Below are 16,760 nucleotides of genomic sequence, written 5' to 3'. Positions count from 1 at the left end.
TTAGGCTATGTCTACACTAGCCAAAAACTTCGAAATGGCCATGTAAATGGCCATTTCAAAGTTTACTAATGAAGCGCTGAAATACATATTCAGCACCTCATTAGCATGCGGGCAGCCGCAGCACTTCGAAATTGACGCAGCTTGCCGCTGCGCGGCACATCCAGACAGGGCTCCTTTTCAAAAGGACCCCGGCTACTTTGAAGTCCCCTAATTCCCATCTGCAAATAGGAATAAGGGGACTTCGAAGTAGCCGGGGTCCTTTTGGAAAGGAGCCCCATCTGGATGAGCCGCGTCAATTTCAAAGTGCCACGGCCGCCCGCATGCTAATGAGGCGCTGAATATGTATTTCAGCGCTTCATTAGTAAACTTCAAAATGGCCATTTGCATGGCCATTTCGAAGTTTTTGGCTAGTGTAGACATGGCCTTAGAGATAATATCCCTACTATGTTTTGACAACACTAAAGACTTGTAGGCTATGATTACACTACAACGATCAGGGTTGTTCTCATGGAAGTAAGCCAGCCTGGGTCATACACCACCACAGGGAAGTGACAGAGGAGGGGCCATTGCAGGCTTCTCCAAGCTGGGATTTTCCCAACTGCTCTGGTGTGCTGGATGGGATCCACATAATGGTCTGGTCCCCGCAACAGAGTGCAGGCAGCTACATCAACTGGAAGGGGTACCACTTGGTGGTGCTTCAGGCCCCCATCGATGCTAACAAGTGGTTCACAGACATCTTCACAGGCTTGTCAGGCTGGGCCCATGATGCCTGGATCTTCAGAAACTCATGGCTGAGGCACAGGACGCAGATGGGGACCTACATCCCCCATGGGAGCTCCCAGTCGGGGACACGACCATACTCCCATGCAAAGTGGCTGACACCACTTACCACCTGTACCCATGGCTCATGAGGCCATACACAGGCCACACAGACCCCAATCAGTATCTGTTCAATGCCTGCCTAAACCAGACCTCCAACACTGTTGAGTGGGTGTTTGGCCATCTGAAGGGGTGCTTCTGGTGTCAGCACACTCTCAGCTTCCTGCCACAGGGTTTCTGGGTCCCTGGGATTTTAATGCAGCCAGACATAGGGAACATAGTGGTCCTCTGGGGCTGGCCAGGGTTGTCTCCATGCTCTGGCGGCCTGGAGCCAGGGAGGACCCTCTCCTTCAAAAGAGGGCCCCGCAGAGTGGCTACACGTATTTTCTTTCAAAATTATTTTCAAAAGAAGGCGCTTTTCCTAACATAGGAAGGGAAGAGCGATTTTGAAAGGCAGGCTGTGTTCATTTGAAAGTAATTTCAAAGGAGCGCTGTTTGTATTTAGCCACTCCCTGGGGTATTTCAAAATAGGCCGTGCTTTCAAAAGAATTTTTGAAAGAACTTCCTATTTTGAAATAGGCATTATTCCTCCTGCAGTGAGGTTTATGAAGTGCAAAGTAATGTGCCAGCTATATTGAATTTATTTTGAAGTAGCACGCGCATAGCATCAGAGAGGTACCCGTGTTAGTCTGTATCTTTGAGAACAACAATAAGGCCTGTGTCATCTTATAGACTAACAGATATTTTGGAGCATAAGCTTTCATGGGCGAAGACTCACTTTGTCAGATGCATGAGTGGACCGACTCATGTCTCTGACGAAGCAGGTCTTTGCCCGCAAAAGCTTATGCTCCAAAATATATGTTAGTCTATAAGGTGCCACAGGACTTCATGTGCATAGTGTCATTTCGAAATACCTTTGTTGTGTGGCTGTGGCCCAGGACTGCTATTCTAGCAATGGGGGGGAAGTGGGGTTTGAGGGGACCTTTAACCAGTTCCTCATGTACCTTTCAGTTCTTATAATAATCCTCCAATAATTTCCTGTGTGGAACTGTTTCAAATGTCTTACTGAAATCCAGGTAGATTAGATCTACTTCATTTACTTTGTCAGAATTATCATTTTCTTTGTTTTTAATATGGCTATGAGAAAAAACTTGTTGAGCATGGCAAAACTCTGAGGAGGCAGTGAATGGAAATGGGCTACCTCAGTATTTTGTGTCTGCAGATGACTTGGCCATCATAAGAAAGACAGACAATGTAGTTCTAAGGATGACTGGACATTTGAAAGAAACTGCAAGAAAATGTGGTCTTAGGACTGATGAAGATAAAATCAAGTATATGGTTATGAACTGATGAGAGGAAATGGAACGAATTTAGGTAGCAGTCCACAAACCTAACCCTGTTAAACAGTTTAATATGTAGGAGTATTAATTACCAATAGCAATAGAAATTAAGGCATGGCTTCAGAGCAAGAATGCTCTGCAAAAATATTTCAGCTCCAAAGTACTACTGAGAAAAAAAGCAAGCTTTGGATACACAAGAGCCTTTTTTAATGTGGATATGAGATCTGAATTCTTACTAAGAAGGAAACTGACAGCAAAATACCTTCAAAAATAAAGTATTGAGATGAACTTTTGGGCCAGTAAAGGAGAATGATGTGTTGAGAAATTCTAATAAAGAACTGTTGAAGGTCTGTGAAGAGTCTGTGGAGAATCAGGTGTTATGAAAAATTTCAGGGGGCAGATAGAATGGCAGAAGACAGTCCAGTTATTTGTCTCCTGGAAGGACTTCTTTGTGGTGTCCAAGGTCATAACAAAAAAAAAAAAAAAAAAAAAGAGAAGAGAGAGGGACGGTATTTAGCAAAATCTAAGAGCTCTCAATGTGAATTACTATGAACAGGTAGAATTATGTCTTTGACAGAAAGAGGAAAGGGCAAATTGTGAGAACAGCCAAGGACCTCCATGCGCTATAGAGCCAGGGATTGAGTCAGTTAGTCACTAACAAAGGAGCACATATGGTTGGTTGAGCTGCCATGTTTTGGGAGCCAAACATATAAGCTCACCTTATGCCCTCTAATTAGAAGTAAGATTTGAAGGGAATCTCAAATCTAGCATGTACCCGCAAATCGTAACACTGATCCTGCTACAGAACATAACTAATAAAAACCCAGAGGTCAGCTCTGCCTGCACAGACCTTGTAAAAAGAGTGACTGTAGCATGCAACTGCAACAGTTATTTAGACTGGCTGATGTATTGTGTGTTGTAAAAATGGAACCAGCATCTGAACTCTTTACTTTTTCATCAAGAGCATAAGGTTTTTGGAAGGCTGTGATAATAAGCCTTTTCACAATGGTAAGTGGATCGGGCCCTTTCAAAACATGCCAGATCTAAACAAGAAAGTAAAAAGCATAAATAGCTTTTTCATTTTGCTTCAGAAAATCTCTCCAGAAGGAACATGAACATTAATGTGTCTTTGAACCACTGATTGTAAGAGTTAGCTCCCAGAATCACTTCCCCACTAAACAGCAAAGCATAAGCACACATACCATAATGAGCGACCCAGCACTCATAAAAGAAAGGATTTGACAACCTTACAAGGTCTTTTCCTTTGCTAGGTTCTTTGATTTTGAGATTGAATTGACAGTCTCTACTTTGCACCTGCTATTCAGGACTGCAAGTACAATACAGGTGGCCCATACTGTGATAGATGTGTTCCCGGTTTCTATGGTGATCCTACGAAAGGGACAAGTGAAGACTGCCAGAAGTGTGCCTGCCCATTAACAGTACCTTCTAACAGGTAAGATGTATACTGACGGTATAGAAATATTTTTTCATACTTTTACAAATTGTGTTATTTTTGTGTTGAGTGCTCTTGCTCTTTTTGGAGTAGGATCTCCAAATGCCACTTATTGAAATAAAAACAACTATCATGTTGCATAGCAATGATCTAAGACCATGGAATCTTATAGTACTGCTTCTGCTTCATTTTGGGCCAATCAGTGGAATATTGTCTCATGTGGGGGTTATGAGCATAAATAAATATCATGTGATTTCAGATAAGTATTAGTTCCACTTTAAAGGTGAGAAACAATGGCACAGAAAAGCTGAGTGGTTCTAGTTACTATGCCATTCCAGACTGAAGCTAGAAGTAAAATCTAGAATTCTTGACTCCCAGTCTTCTGTCCTTACCACCATTCAATATTTCCTTATTTTAAAGTCCCCCTCCTGACTCTGCCCTCCCCTTCGCATAAGCGCTAGCACTCCGTTTCAATGGAAAGCTGAAATTACAAATTTTATGCATGTTTTTCTTAGGAGGTAGAGGGTTTGTATTTGTTTGTTTTACTTCCAACATAGTAGTTGGATAGCCAATTGAGCTGAGATCCCTGCTGCCTTTTTTCTTTTAACTGGAATTCAAATAACTCATGGTAGCTGTTGATTCATTCAAAATCTCATACACAGATCAGAATTTTCTCAGTTGAACTCAGCCTTGTAACTTGCAAGCCAAGACATTCTAACTCATTTATAAATATTTCCTGGAATATGTAGTATGAGCTTATGCTGTTAAATGCTGTAAAACAGTGGTGAGATTGTTAAATCACTACAGATATTTCTCTGTGATACTTAAGTACAAGCAATTCAATAGACTGTGTGGTTTGAAAGATAGTTCACTGGCTTTATTCAGAGTAATGTACTGACTGTTCAAATACCAAAATTCTGTTGATACTCTGTAGGCTAAAATTCTATTCTCAGGCTATGTCTAGGTTTCAGGGATTTGTCGACAGAAGCTTTTGTCGTAATATATCTTCCAGCAAAACTTCTGTTGACAGATCATTGCCAAACTGCCAAGCGGATTGGAAGAGAAATCTGCTGTGAACAGAGAACAGCCAGACTGCCCGGATGCTCTATCAGCAAAATGGCCAAGCCAAAGCACAGCAGACAGGGCTGCCTGGTGTCTTCATGAGCTCGTGGGAATAAGGGGACTTCGAAGTAGGCGGGGTCCTTTCGAAAAGGAGCCCCATCTGGACGAGCTGCGCAGCGGCGAGGCACGTCAATTTCTAAGTGCTGCGGCCGCCCGCATGCTAATGAAGTGCTGAATATGCATTTCAGCGCTTCATTAGTAAACTTCGAAATGGCCATTTGCATGGCCATTTCGAAGTTTGATGCTTGTATAGACATGGCCCAAGAGTCAGAGCTCTGCAGGGAACAGGGAGGGAGAGCATCACCTGAATGGCAACCTGCCTACATAAAGCATTGTTTTGTTTTTAGTTATGCTGACCTCACTCTGTTGATTTCAGTGACTTTGTTCTGCATTCACATCTCCTTGTAAGAAGAGCACGCTCTGACCAACAGCGTGCAGAGATCTTGGGAGAGTGGGGGAAGTGGTTCATTGCTTGCCCTCTCATCAGCATTGTCTTGGTGCTAGTGCTATTCATTATACATGGTACTACACCTACCCAGCTGAGACATAATCCTGCTGGAGCCACTACTACTGGCATGCCATCTAGGAGTCCTGAGCAGAGCCAGGAGATTGCCTTCCTCTAGCACTGGCATACTGCAGTGGAAGGGATTCATGTACCCTCTCCTGTACACACATTGGTACACAGCACTTTCTGCTTTCGCACCGCACTGAACTCCCAAATTGCTCAGTGGGCCTCACTTTCCCACAACCACACAGATCTTAGCACTCCACAGGCTGCTTCCAATAAAGAGATATCTGTGCTTCGACCAGTGGGTTGTAACTGCAGCCTGAGCTAGCTGTGGAACAGTGAAGTCAGGACAGTGAGCTTTTCAATATGGGCAGTTCAGCCCAGCCTTGGAACCCTGAGTTACTCACATGGCTAGCCCTCCCTCGCAGGCATGCTGCCACAGTTTCACTGCTCACGCTGCACTCACAGCCCATGATTGCATTATAGACACACCTGGCCTCATTCAAGTAACTTGTACTTGGCTCCGTGCTCAGGCTGACATGTCAGAAGGTTGAAGTGGAAGCTGCTGCACAATCAACAGGAGAAACTCCCCCACTATGGGAGTGGGAGTAGGAGATTGAGGTAGTTCCCTACAGTAGGAAAAAATACTGTAATTCAGTCCTGCCCATGGTTAACCATAATACTGTTAGTAAACAATACCAGTGTTTTATATTGTGCAAGTGTGTAGTAGCTTAAATCAACACCTGTAGTGGGGTTATTTTTCACTGGCAAATTGCTCATGACAAAATGCCTATAGCAGACAGTTTGGTCAGTGGCAGTGTGTTTTCTTACAACTGGATGATTAAAGCTTTTCTTTCTGTTCTGTTTTTTTTTCCCTAAAGATATGGGCCCAAACCAGCATGCCATTGATCATCCTAAGCTGTGACAGTGAAAGGAAGTGTGTGGAATAAAAGTCTCCAGTCCAATTTTGCAAAAGACTCATACCTCTAAAAAAGGGTAGAGACAATAGTGTAGATATAGGCATTCACAACAAGTTGTGGTGGAAGTATCAGCTTTAATTTTATGGCTGTAAATCTGTTGTAGGATAATAAAACAAAGTAAAATAATGAGAAAGCCTATGGTACTGGAGCTTATGAGGATTGCTTAAAGTATTCTTTTTTGTGATTTACTGCTATTATGTCAATATACCATTTCTGGGCAGTATTTTCCAGTATGCATGGCCTGTAAATCATTCAGAAAGTACCAGCAAAATTCTTTCAAAGATGGCTCAGAAGAAGGATCAAAACATTTCCAGAAATCTTCTGCCTTTTTTTACCTGACACATAGAATTTTCCCCACTTACAGATGCATCCCTAATTTGCTTAAAATCTTGAAGTTCATTTAAGGGAACATGCTTGTATGCAGTGTATTTATAACTGTGTCAGTCCTAAAGTAAAGATGGATCCAGGAGAAAGACATGTTGAGAATCTCTGGGTTAGGTTAAAAGGGGTAAAAAACAAGGGTGATGTTATGATGGGGTCTACTACAGACACCTAGCCAGGTAGAAGAGGTGGATAACACTTTCTCTAAACAATTAACAGAATTATCCAAAACACAGGATTTGGTGGTAATGGGGGACTTCAACTATCCAGACATATGTTGGGAAAATAACTCAGTGGGGCACAGACTATCCAGAAAGTTCTTGGACTGAATGGATGATCATTTTTTATTTCAAAAGGTAGAAGAAGCTACTGGGGGGAAGCAGTTCTAGATCTGATTTTAATAGGGAGGAACTCATTGAGAATTTGAAAGTGGAAGGTAGCTTGGGAGAAAGTGAACTTGAAATCATAGAGTTCATGATTCCAAGAAATAGTGAGAGGAGGATTAGCAAAATAGAGACAATGGATTTCAGGAAAACAAATTTTGGTAAACTCAGAGAGCTGATAGGTAAGGTCCCATGGGAAACAAGATTAAGAGAAAAAACAACTGAGGAGAGTTAGACATTTTTCAAAGGGACATTATTAAAGACCCAAAAGCAAGCTCTGTGTAGGAAAGATACAAAGTTGGTAAAAGACCGCCTTGGCTTAGCGAGGAGATCTTGCATGATCTCAAAATCAAAAAGGAGTCATATAAAAAGTGGAAATTAGGAGAAATTACAAAAGATGCATACAAGCAAACAATACATTTATACAGGGGAAAGATTAAAAGACCAAGGCACAGAATAAGCTCAGACTAATTAGAGACATAAAGGGTAACAAGAAGTCATTCTATAAATATACTAGATGCAAGAGGAAAAAAAAGGACAGGGTAGGCCCACTACTCAGTGAGGAGGGAGAAACAATATCAGGAAACTTGGACATGACAGAGGTGCTTAATGACTTCTTTGTTTCAGTCTACACCAAGAAGGCTGATGCATGAATGCCTAACCTAATGCATGCTAGTGGGAACGGGGTAGGTTTAGGGGATAAAATACATAAAGAACAAGTTAAAAATTAGTTAGAAAAATTAGAGGTCTTCAAGTCACCAGGGCCTGATGAAATGCATCCTAGAATACTTAAGGAGCTGATAGAGGAGATTTCTGAGCCTTTAGCTTTCATCTTTGAAAAGCCATGGAAGTTGGGAGAGATTCCAGAAGACTAGAAAAGGGCAAACATTGTGCCCATCTATAAAAAGGGAAAAAAGAACAACCCAGGAAACTACAGACCAATCAGTTTAACTTCTGTGCTGGGAAAGATAATGGATTAGACAATGGAAATATAATAATTAAGATAATGGAAAGATAGTAATTAAGGAATTCATCTGCAAACATCTGGAAGAAAATAAGGTGATAGATAACAGCCAGCATGGACTTGTAAAGAACAAATCATGCCAGACCAAGCTGATAGCTTTTTTTGACAGGATAACAAGTTTTGTGGATAAGGGAGAGGTGGTGTATGCAATATACCTAGACTTTAGTAAGGCATTTGACAGGGTCTCTCATGATCTTCTTATCCATAAACTAAGCAAATGTAACTTAGATGGGGCCACTATAAGGTGGGTGCATAACTGCTGGATAACCATTCTCTGAGACAAAATTAATATTTTGCAGTCACGCTGGAAGGGCATAAGAAGTGGGGTTCTGCAGGGATCTGTTTTGGGACCGCTTCTGTTCAATACCTTCATCAAGGATTTAGATATTAGCATAGAGAGTACACTTAGTAAGTTTGCAGAGGATACCAAGCAGGGAGGGGTTGCAACTGCTTTGAAGGATAGGCTCATCATTCAAAATGATCTGGACATACTGGAGAGATGGTCTGAGGTAAACAGGATGAAGTTTAATAAAGACAAATGCAAAGTACTCCACTTAGGAAGACACAATCAGCTTCATAGGTATAGAATGGGAAGCAGCTATCTGGGAAGGAGTACTGTGGAAAGGGATTTAGGGGTCATAGTGGACCACAAGCTAAATATGAGTCAACAGTGTGGTGCTGTTGCAAAAAAAAGCAAACAGGATTCTGGGATGCAGTAACAGGAATGTTGTAAGCAAGACATGAGAAGTCATTCTTCCATTCTACTCAGCACTCATTAGGCCTCAGTTGGAATGTTGTGTCCAGTTCTGGGTATCACCTTTCAAGAAAGATGTGGAGAAATTGGAGCAGTGTGGACGGTCCAGAGAAGAGCAACAAGAATGATTAAAGGTCTAGAGAATGAGAGCTATGAGGGAAGACTGAAAGAACTGGGCTTGTTTACTTTAGAAAAGAGAAGATTTAGAGGTGATATGATTGCAGTTTTCAAGTACCTCAAAGAAGGTTACACGGAAGAGAGAGAAAAATTGTTCTCCTGCAGCAAAACTGCAGCAAGGGAGGTTTAGATTAAACATTAGGAAACACTTCCTAACTGTCAGGGTGGTTAAACACTGGAATAAATTATCTAGGGAGGTTGTGGAATCTCCATCACTGGAAATATTTAAGAGCAGGTTAGATAGACACCAATGGGGGATGGTTTAGATGGTGTTTGGTCTTCCCAAGAGGGCAGGGAACTGAACTTGATGACCTCTTCAGGTTCCTTTCAGTTCTAGTGTTCTATGATTCTATGAATCTATGATTAGAGACAAGGTGGGTAAGGTGAGTCGGTTTTGGCTGGTAAGAGGGACAAGCTTTTGAGCTTATATAGAGCTCTTCAACATTCTGAGTATGTTTCTTAGACCTGAAGAAGAGCTCTTGTGTGGCTCAAAAGCTTGTCTCTCTCACCATAAAAGCTGGGCCAATAAAAGATATTACCTCACCCACATTGTCTCCCTTAGCATACAGTTAACACATGGTTTCTGTAACTCTGTAAAATATAATTTAATCCACTTTTCTGCATCACATTGTTAAGTTTTCAAGAACCTAGGAAGTGGCCAGTGTGTGTATTATATACATACAAAGGAATATCCAACTCATCAAATTACATGATTAATTGGACATTCCCACCTCACACTCTAAATCTGAGTAAAATGTGTCTGGTATATCTCAGTAATGTGAAGACAAGGAATTTCTGAGCAGATTTGAGGGCAAATTGGTTTTGGTGATATTCAAGGAATAAAAGTGATATTTCTCCATCCATGATACTTATATGCTCAGCCTCCCCCCATCACCATAGTATCTGAGCGCCTTACCCTCTTTATTTGCCCTCACAGTACAGGATGGACATCTATAGTCCAAACTTCTGTCATCCAGTAACATCTGTGGTACAGTATCACCATAGGTGGTCCTGGGTTGGAACACTCACTGGGATAAACTGGGCCATGAATTCAGCATCTCCTTCCCTGTCCTTCTAGAGCTTCTAGAGTGCTGCAAATAGCTCATCTGTGGTGAGAGAGGTGGAGAAATGGGGATGGGATACACCCAGAGGAAGATGGTGAGTGGCTGCCAAGACCCACAGCAGGGGAAGAAGTACATCTCAGCTACTCTGTGGCTTAGTGCGTTCCCACTAGTCTCTGCTCCTAAACCCCCAGCTGTGGAGCTCTGCAGCCAACCTGCCTCTTCCTCCCAAGCCCACTGCCTCATTTGCACTCAATCAGTGCCAGCTCCTCTGCTGCCACCAGAATGAAGCCCTGGAACCACCAGCAGCAGAGGGCCTGGCATTGACTTCCCTGGTCTGTTAAATTCCTGAGGGTACTGGACCAGGGAATCACAACCTGTACTGCATAAGTGCCCGTTTTACAGATGGGGTGCCAGGGCACTGAGAGGGTAAGCAGTGCACCCAAGATCTCATATGGAGTGTATGCTTGAGCAGGGAGTTTAACTCAAGTTTCCCAAGTCCTATGCTACTGCTCTAACTCTTGGACAGGTGTTTTTCCGTATACAGATGTCAGTGCATCTGTATTTATATCTTTTAATGAGCAGTTGATAACTATATTGTAAATGGCACATATCATGCTCATTTGACTGCCTCTCCTAAGTTTTTTCCACTGATTCATCACTGTTAAAAATTTAACATGTAAAACATTTAAAGAGGTTCATATAACTTCATTTTTTAAAAAGTCGCCTGCCAAAAAACTGTTCAATTCGTTCATCTCAGATCTGTTTCCGAATTTAAGGGAGGGCTAGGATAAGCAGAATCCTGGCCTGGACCAGTGACAAGTAACGTTCCAATACATTGTTGGCTATGAAGACTAAAAAGACTTCTGAACCGCTGTGAAATAAGAGATTCATAACTGCACATAGTACTTTTAGTCCTGGTAGATCACAACATGACAATGTACATATTGGGAAACCTGGGTCATTATCAGGATTTTAAAATGGTAGGTAATTTTGTTGACGGTGAGAACAAAATAGTACAAATAAAATGTGTGCAACTAGAATATTTCCAAAGAATATTTTTGTAAGGTGTATGTCACCCATGGGACAGGGATTTTCCCTTTCTACACTTTTGTACAGCACCCAGCCCAGTGGGACATAAGTCCTCAATGAGCTCATGGTGCTGTCATAAAAAGGAATAAATTTTCTTGGCCCTGACTTTGGTTGACATATAAACTGTTTGTGACTTCACCACCTCTGAATAATGAGGTTTTCCATACTAAGACAGCAAATACCCTTTATATCACACCACACTATCGTATATTCCTTTCGTAGTATAGAAATTGGAAATGGTGATACTCGGTCTGCAAACTTGTCTCGCTTGGTTCACGTACGGAAAACTTGAAAACAGTAGATCTGACGCAGATTTTTCTGATGACCATTAAAAGCGTGGAATATTGTATTCATACTACTAATTTTATTATTACTTCTGTGTTAATGTGTATTAATAAATTGTAACCAGACAGCTGCTGAACTATGTGACATGGGCCAATTTTACATTACTGTAAAGTTACATCACATAGATAATAGAAGGCATTGCAATTCCGAAATGTCAATTTCTATTGCAGTGAATTCATTAGAATGCAGTTTTTTGGCTCCTCACAGGTGTCTAGATCACATTCAGAGTTTGGCTCATAATAGTGTAAACAATAGCCCCAGGGGAAAGAAGAGAAAATTACAAACCATTGTTCACGTTTACTAACCCCGCTGCAGTCATTCTTTTCACAGAGTTTTGTCCTAAGGCTGCTGGACCACTGGTGTTTCTTGTGGCAGCCAGAGTGGTTATAAATAGAATTAAATTAATCTATAATTGAAACAGAAGAAAGAATAACTGAGGGCAGATTGCTTTAAAGTGGTAGAGTGATGGGTCTCCTGTTGTTCTAAACTGTTGATATCTTTCTGTGTGCCAGCAGATTACCTCATTATGGTGTGTCAGTCATATAACAGGGAGAAAACTGTAGAATACAAAATGTTACAAGACAGGGAAATGTGGCCAGGTTAAAATACGGACATAGGAGGACTACAAGCATGCAAATAACTGCATTGCCAAAACCTGACTGATAGCTCTGTCATATAAAACCACAGCTAAAAATATATGTGAAGGAGTAAAGCTCTGCAGACTGCAATCTATTTTGAAATTCCAGTGTGACTGGATGGCTTGTTGATTCAGCTATTGCCACTGGATTTGCTCAGATAAGGCTCAGGCAGAATTTTTTATCTTGAATTGTCTTGGAAGTTATATCAGAATTGTCTTGGAAGTTATATCAGATATTTCCCTTTACCCACCCCCATTCCCTTTTACTTGCATTAGATTTCTTTCTCACTCTACCTAAACTGAGTTGACTGAACTTTCCAAGTAATTGCCCTTCAGTTCCAGAGAGACTTAGCTGGAGAGTGTAGCCCGAGGTTTCATGTTTTGCCAGGCCCTTGGGGGCACAGACAAGCAGCTGTGCATTCCTGTTTTTTAATGGTGGACTGACTCAGTGAAAGAATAAAGTCCCATAATAACATCACATTGGGATGGTGCCATCAGCTGTGCTATATCCAGTGTCGGTAGAAATAGCGGAGTCATTCCAACTTCTGCTGGCTGGAGCCATTCCTAAACTCCATGTGCTGGATCAGAAGGACTTTCCCTGTGCTCTGTTCTCAAAGTAATGCTTTCCGGAGAGGGAAGGGAACTGAAACATTAATGATTGTTTTTTTATGTCTCCTCCTTGTCCCTGTTTTTGCTCAACATCAACAACATAGCTTTAGCCCAACATGCCATTTAGACCGGAGTCATGGATTAATATGCGATGAATGCCCTCCTGGCTATGCAGGACCACAATGTGAGAGGTAAGTAGGTGCCATGTAGTTCTCTTTATGCTATTTCTCCCTTTAAAGTCTAAAGCAAGAGTGCACCTCACACAGGATTATCATACCTGTTTGTTCTTCCCCATCCCCCCAGACTTACAATGAACTCACCAATGAGGTTCCTGTTCATACTGTTACAGAATATATTCACTAATGTAGTTTATGTTTTCTTGTATTAATTTTTATGTTGCACTGTAAATCCTGCTCACAAAAGGGCTTATTTATTATTTTAGAATTAAACACTTACTACAACTTCAAAAAGGTATTTGTCAGAAAAGCAATCAGAGTTTTAAGTATTTCCTTTCTGGATATTTGGTACCTCTTCTGAGCTTTCATAATTATTTTTGTGTCTTTAAAATGTAAGTCAAAGGCTTAGAGCATGGTGAATCAATTATTCAGTACATTACTGTTGCTTCTTTTTGAAAAAAGTGCAACTTTTCTAATAAGATCTATTTGTTGTGTTAATTATTTTTAAACCAATATTTAACATCTTTGTTGCTTCTACATTTCTACTGCAGTGCCTTACTTAGCAAGTGATGCTACTGAGTTTTGAATAGAGACAGAAAAATATGTGTGACATATATACAGCAATGCCCAATAAATAATTCAGAGACTTTTCTTCTGCTTGAGAATATTCCATTTTAACCCATATAAAGTAAAAAAAAATTTTTTTTTGCATGTAAGCACATGAAAATGGTCACGCAGGTCAGACCCATGGTCCGTCTAGTCCAGTATCCTGTCAAACAGAATGATCAGAACAGGTCAATTTATCAAGTGATCCATGCCCTGTCATCTAGTCCAAGCTTCTGGCAGTCTGATGTATTCATGTATACTTGGTCTTAGTCCAACTTCACTCCATGAATTGTTGGTACTGAGAGCTTAAAGGCTGGTGACATTCCTCTGTCCTCCCACCCCACTTCTGTGTAGTAATGGAAGGGCTGAATTTAAAAAGGGTGACCACATTTTCCTATGCTGAATATGGGATACTTGATAAAATTATTCATATTCAACCAAGTTCAATGACAGCCGATGAGAACTATGCAGTAAATGTTCAAGTTAACATCAAGTTGACTGAGTTGCTGTCAAAAAGAAATATTGAGTAGCTGGAATCTTTATTATTTACCTTCCTATCTCTAAGGTTTGCATAGAGGGAGGTGAAACACACACACCTACTCCCGTACAACTCTGTCACACAAGGATGGTGGTGGCTGGCCAACTTGACCCAACCCTCGCTTCCCAGTTTTCTCCACCCTCCATGCCTGGCTGGCCCCCTGGGATGGACTCATCTCTCCTGGTGCTTGGCATTGTATCTTGAGGCAACATGTGAGGGGCATTCAGGGTCACAAGTTCTCCTCCCCAGGTTTCTCTGAGGTTCACAGCAGAATATGACCACCATCAGCAGGAGGGTGCTGGAGGGAAGGGACAGGAGCTACTTCCTGCCACAGGCAGAGGGAGTGGCGGGGGTAGGGTATGACTCAGCCCATGTCTTTGCAGAGATCATCTCTTCCTTCTTCCCCTTTCCCCTTGTGGCTGGAAGCAGCTTGTCCCTTTCTGCCCACAGAAAGGCAACTAACACTTTCAGGCAGCTGCTGGCCACTGACATAACTCAGCCACCTCCTGTCCCCTGGCTACGGCTCAGGCAGGGTAGAGTTAATCCCTAAGGAGACCTTGTGCACCAGAGTCCAGAAAGCCTAACTGCAGTGGCTTCTGGGAACTGGCCAGAGAAGTATCTCAGCAGGAGAGGGTGCCTACTGGACAGAGCACCCGCACACTGCCTGGGGACAGGACCTAGGGCAGGGGCAGCTTGTGAATAGGGTGCTAAGACACTGCCCAGGGGCTTCTGTGTAGCATGCAGGGTTGCAGCGAAACCAGGCTAGAAATAACTTCCTCCCCACCACTGCAGAGCTTACTTGAGGGGTGGAGAAGTTTCCCTGTGTCTGGTGCTGTGCCAGTTTCCTTGTGCCAGCGTACTAGGCCAGAGAATCTTGAGCTTCCCATGGCTATCAACCCAGCCAGAGGCAGGCAGGTGGAGGAAACAGTCTGCCATCTGTGCTGTTGTGAGTGAATGCTCTTTCCAGGGTCTAATTGTCCACACAGTGCTGGGAGCAGGATGCTCCCTGCTGGGGAGGCATAGGCAAGTGCATCAGTGATTCAGGGGCACAGCAGGGACAGGACAGTGAGAACGGGGAGCATATAAGGGGCTGATGGGTGGGTAGTGGAGGTGACATGTAACCTTACATGGCCTGGCCACATTCACTAGCCAACACAGCAAGCAGCCTCTGCTGGCACAGAGGGTGAGGGAGGCCTGCTAGCCAAGACGAGCCTCATAGACGGGACTGCACTGCACTGCACTGATGGACCAACAGAGGGATCATCTGGCCCCACATGCTGCAGCTTTGCCTGACCACCAGCCTTGCACACCAGTCTCCACCATCAACCACTGGCGAGAGTGCGTGTGCAGGCTTTCGACTGTTCCCACCCATCGGCACTGTGGTTGCTCCGCTGAATGCTGTTTCTGCCTGTCGTTTCCAGTCCACCTTGGTCATCCTCCTCCATTCAATGAGGGGGCTGGAAAGTAAATGGCTGATGGAAGTAATCACATAAGCAGCACTTTGGTGGTGATGTGTCACTGCAAGTTCGTTGGCAATTTCCATCAGCAAGAAGTGGTATTTTAGGGGGGAGTAAAATCTGTCAACTGATGCCAAGGTTGGACTCTGAAAAATGGTTTTGTTTTGTTTTTTTTTAAATGTAGCAAGTTGTATAGAACATCTCATGCCCATCGATTGTAACAAATATTTGGAAGGCAGAGGAGGGTATGTATTTGCAATGTAAAATATATGTGCAATTGGCCAAAGATTGTAAATAAAATTCCTTTTTACGTTAGCAATTGCAATCTGACAACTGATTGGAGTCATATGAAAGTATTATGTTAACAGCCCCAAATTACAATGAATTCCCTTATATATGAGTCTCCCTCAAAACAACAGCCTCACTTTCTCTCATTCCTACAACTGGCAACAAACCTGCTTTTTGCCTCTTGTAGGGAATCTGGTCAGGACTCCAGTATTTAGGATGCACAGTACTTTCCATTATAAAGGATTTCTGGGACCTTTTATTGTGGAACATCAACACTGTTTGCAGAAGAGCTTCAGTATTCAGCTGAGAAAAGCTTTTCAGGCTTCCAAAGGGCCTTTTCTTTGTCCTTTGAAATTTTGTTCAGATTGAACAGAATTGCAAAAGTTTAATCACTGTTAATTTTCTTACCTGGTCTGGTCTGGCAAATTTGGGAAGCCTGTCAATATCACTGAACATTTAAAAAGCCTGGATCACATCACTACCAAGGGAGTGGCAGCAGAAGGAACAGCTCTGGGAATGCTTGGGAGCAGCCAGACCAACTGACGGTGGGGACTGTGGGGGAAGACAGCAGGGGTATGTCTACACTTACTGGAAGATCAATGCCTTCAGGGTCGATCTTCTGGGGTTCGATTTAGCATGCCTAGTGGGAACATGCTAAATCGAACTATCAGGGTTCTACAGTCAGCCCTGGTACTCCTCGTCATAAGGAGTACAGGAAGTCGATGGGAGAATCCACTGTGTGGATGTCCAGGAAAATTGATCTAGAGTATGTTGATTCCAGCTACGTACTGGCATAGCTGGAATTGCATATGTTAGATTGACTTTTCAGTCTCGTGTACACCTGGCCCAAAGCTAAGATCCTCTAGTGTTTTTCCAGATTTAGCACAGGACCCCAGACTTCCATTTTCTTTTTCCTCAGGGGTGTGGCATGGGGCCAGAGCTCTTCCAGCCCTAAGAGGGGAGAGAAGGAGAGAACCAAACCAGCCATAACTTATCTCAATCCAATACAT

At 42.6% G+C, this 16,760-nt stretch overlaps 1 protein-coding gene across 4 annotated transcripts in view; it reads left to right on the top strand.

The window, feature by feature from the left end:
- The window catches only part of LAMA2 (laminin subunit alpha 2), a 588,677-nt gene that overhangs the window by 342,901 nt on the left and 229,016 nt on the right, over positions 1-16,760 (top strand). For all 4 annotated transcript variants that reach the window (XM_074990592.1, XM_074990590.1, XM_074990591.1 and 1 more), the window contains 2 exons: positions 3,485-3,612; positions 12,790-12,876. In XM_074990592.1, coding sequence (XP_074846693.1) covers positions 3,485-3,612; positions 12,790-12,876 — 215 coding nt within the window. The remainder of the gene's footprint in view (positions 1-3,484; positions 3,613-12,789; positions 12,877-16,760) is intronic.

This window comes from Carettochelys insculpta, chromosome 3 (genome assembly GCF_033958435.1).
Source record: "Carettochelys insculpta isolate YL-2023 chromosome 3, ASM3395843v1, whole genome shotgun sequence".
Classification (NCBI taxonomy): Eukaryota; Metazoa; Chordata; order Testudines; family Carettochelyidae; genus Carettochelys; species Carettochelys insculpta.
The sequence above is the reverse complement of the archived record's forward strand: the minus strand, read 5'-3'. Positions and strand labels throughout refer to the sequence as shown.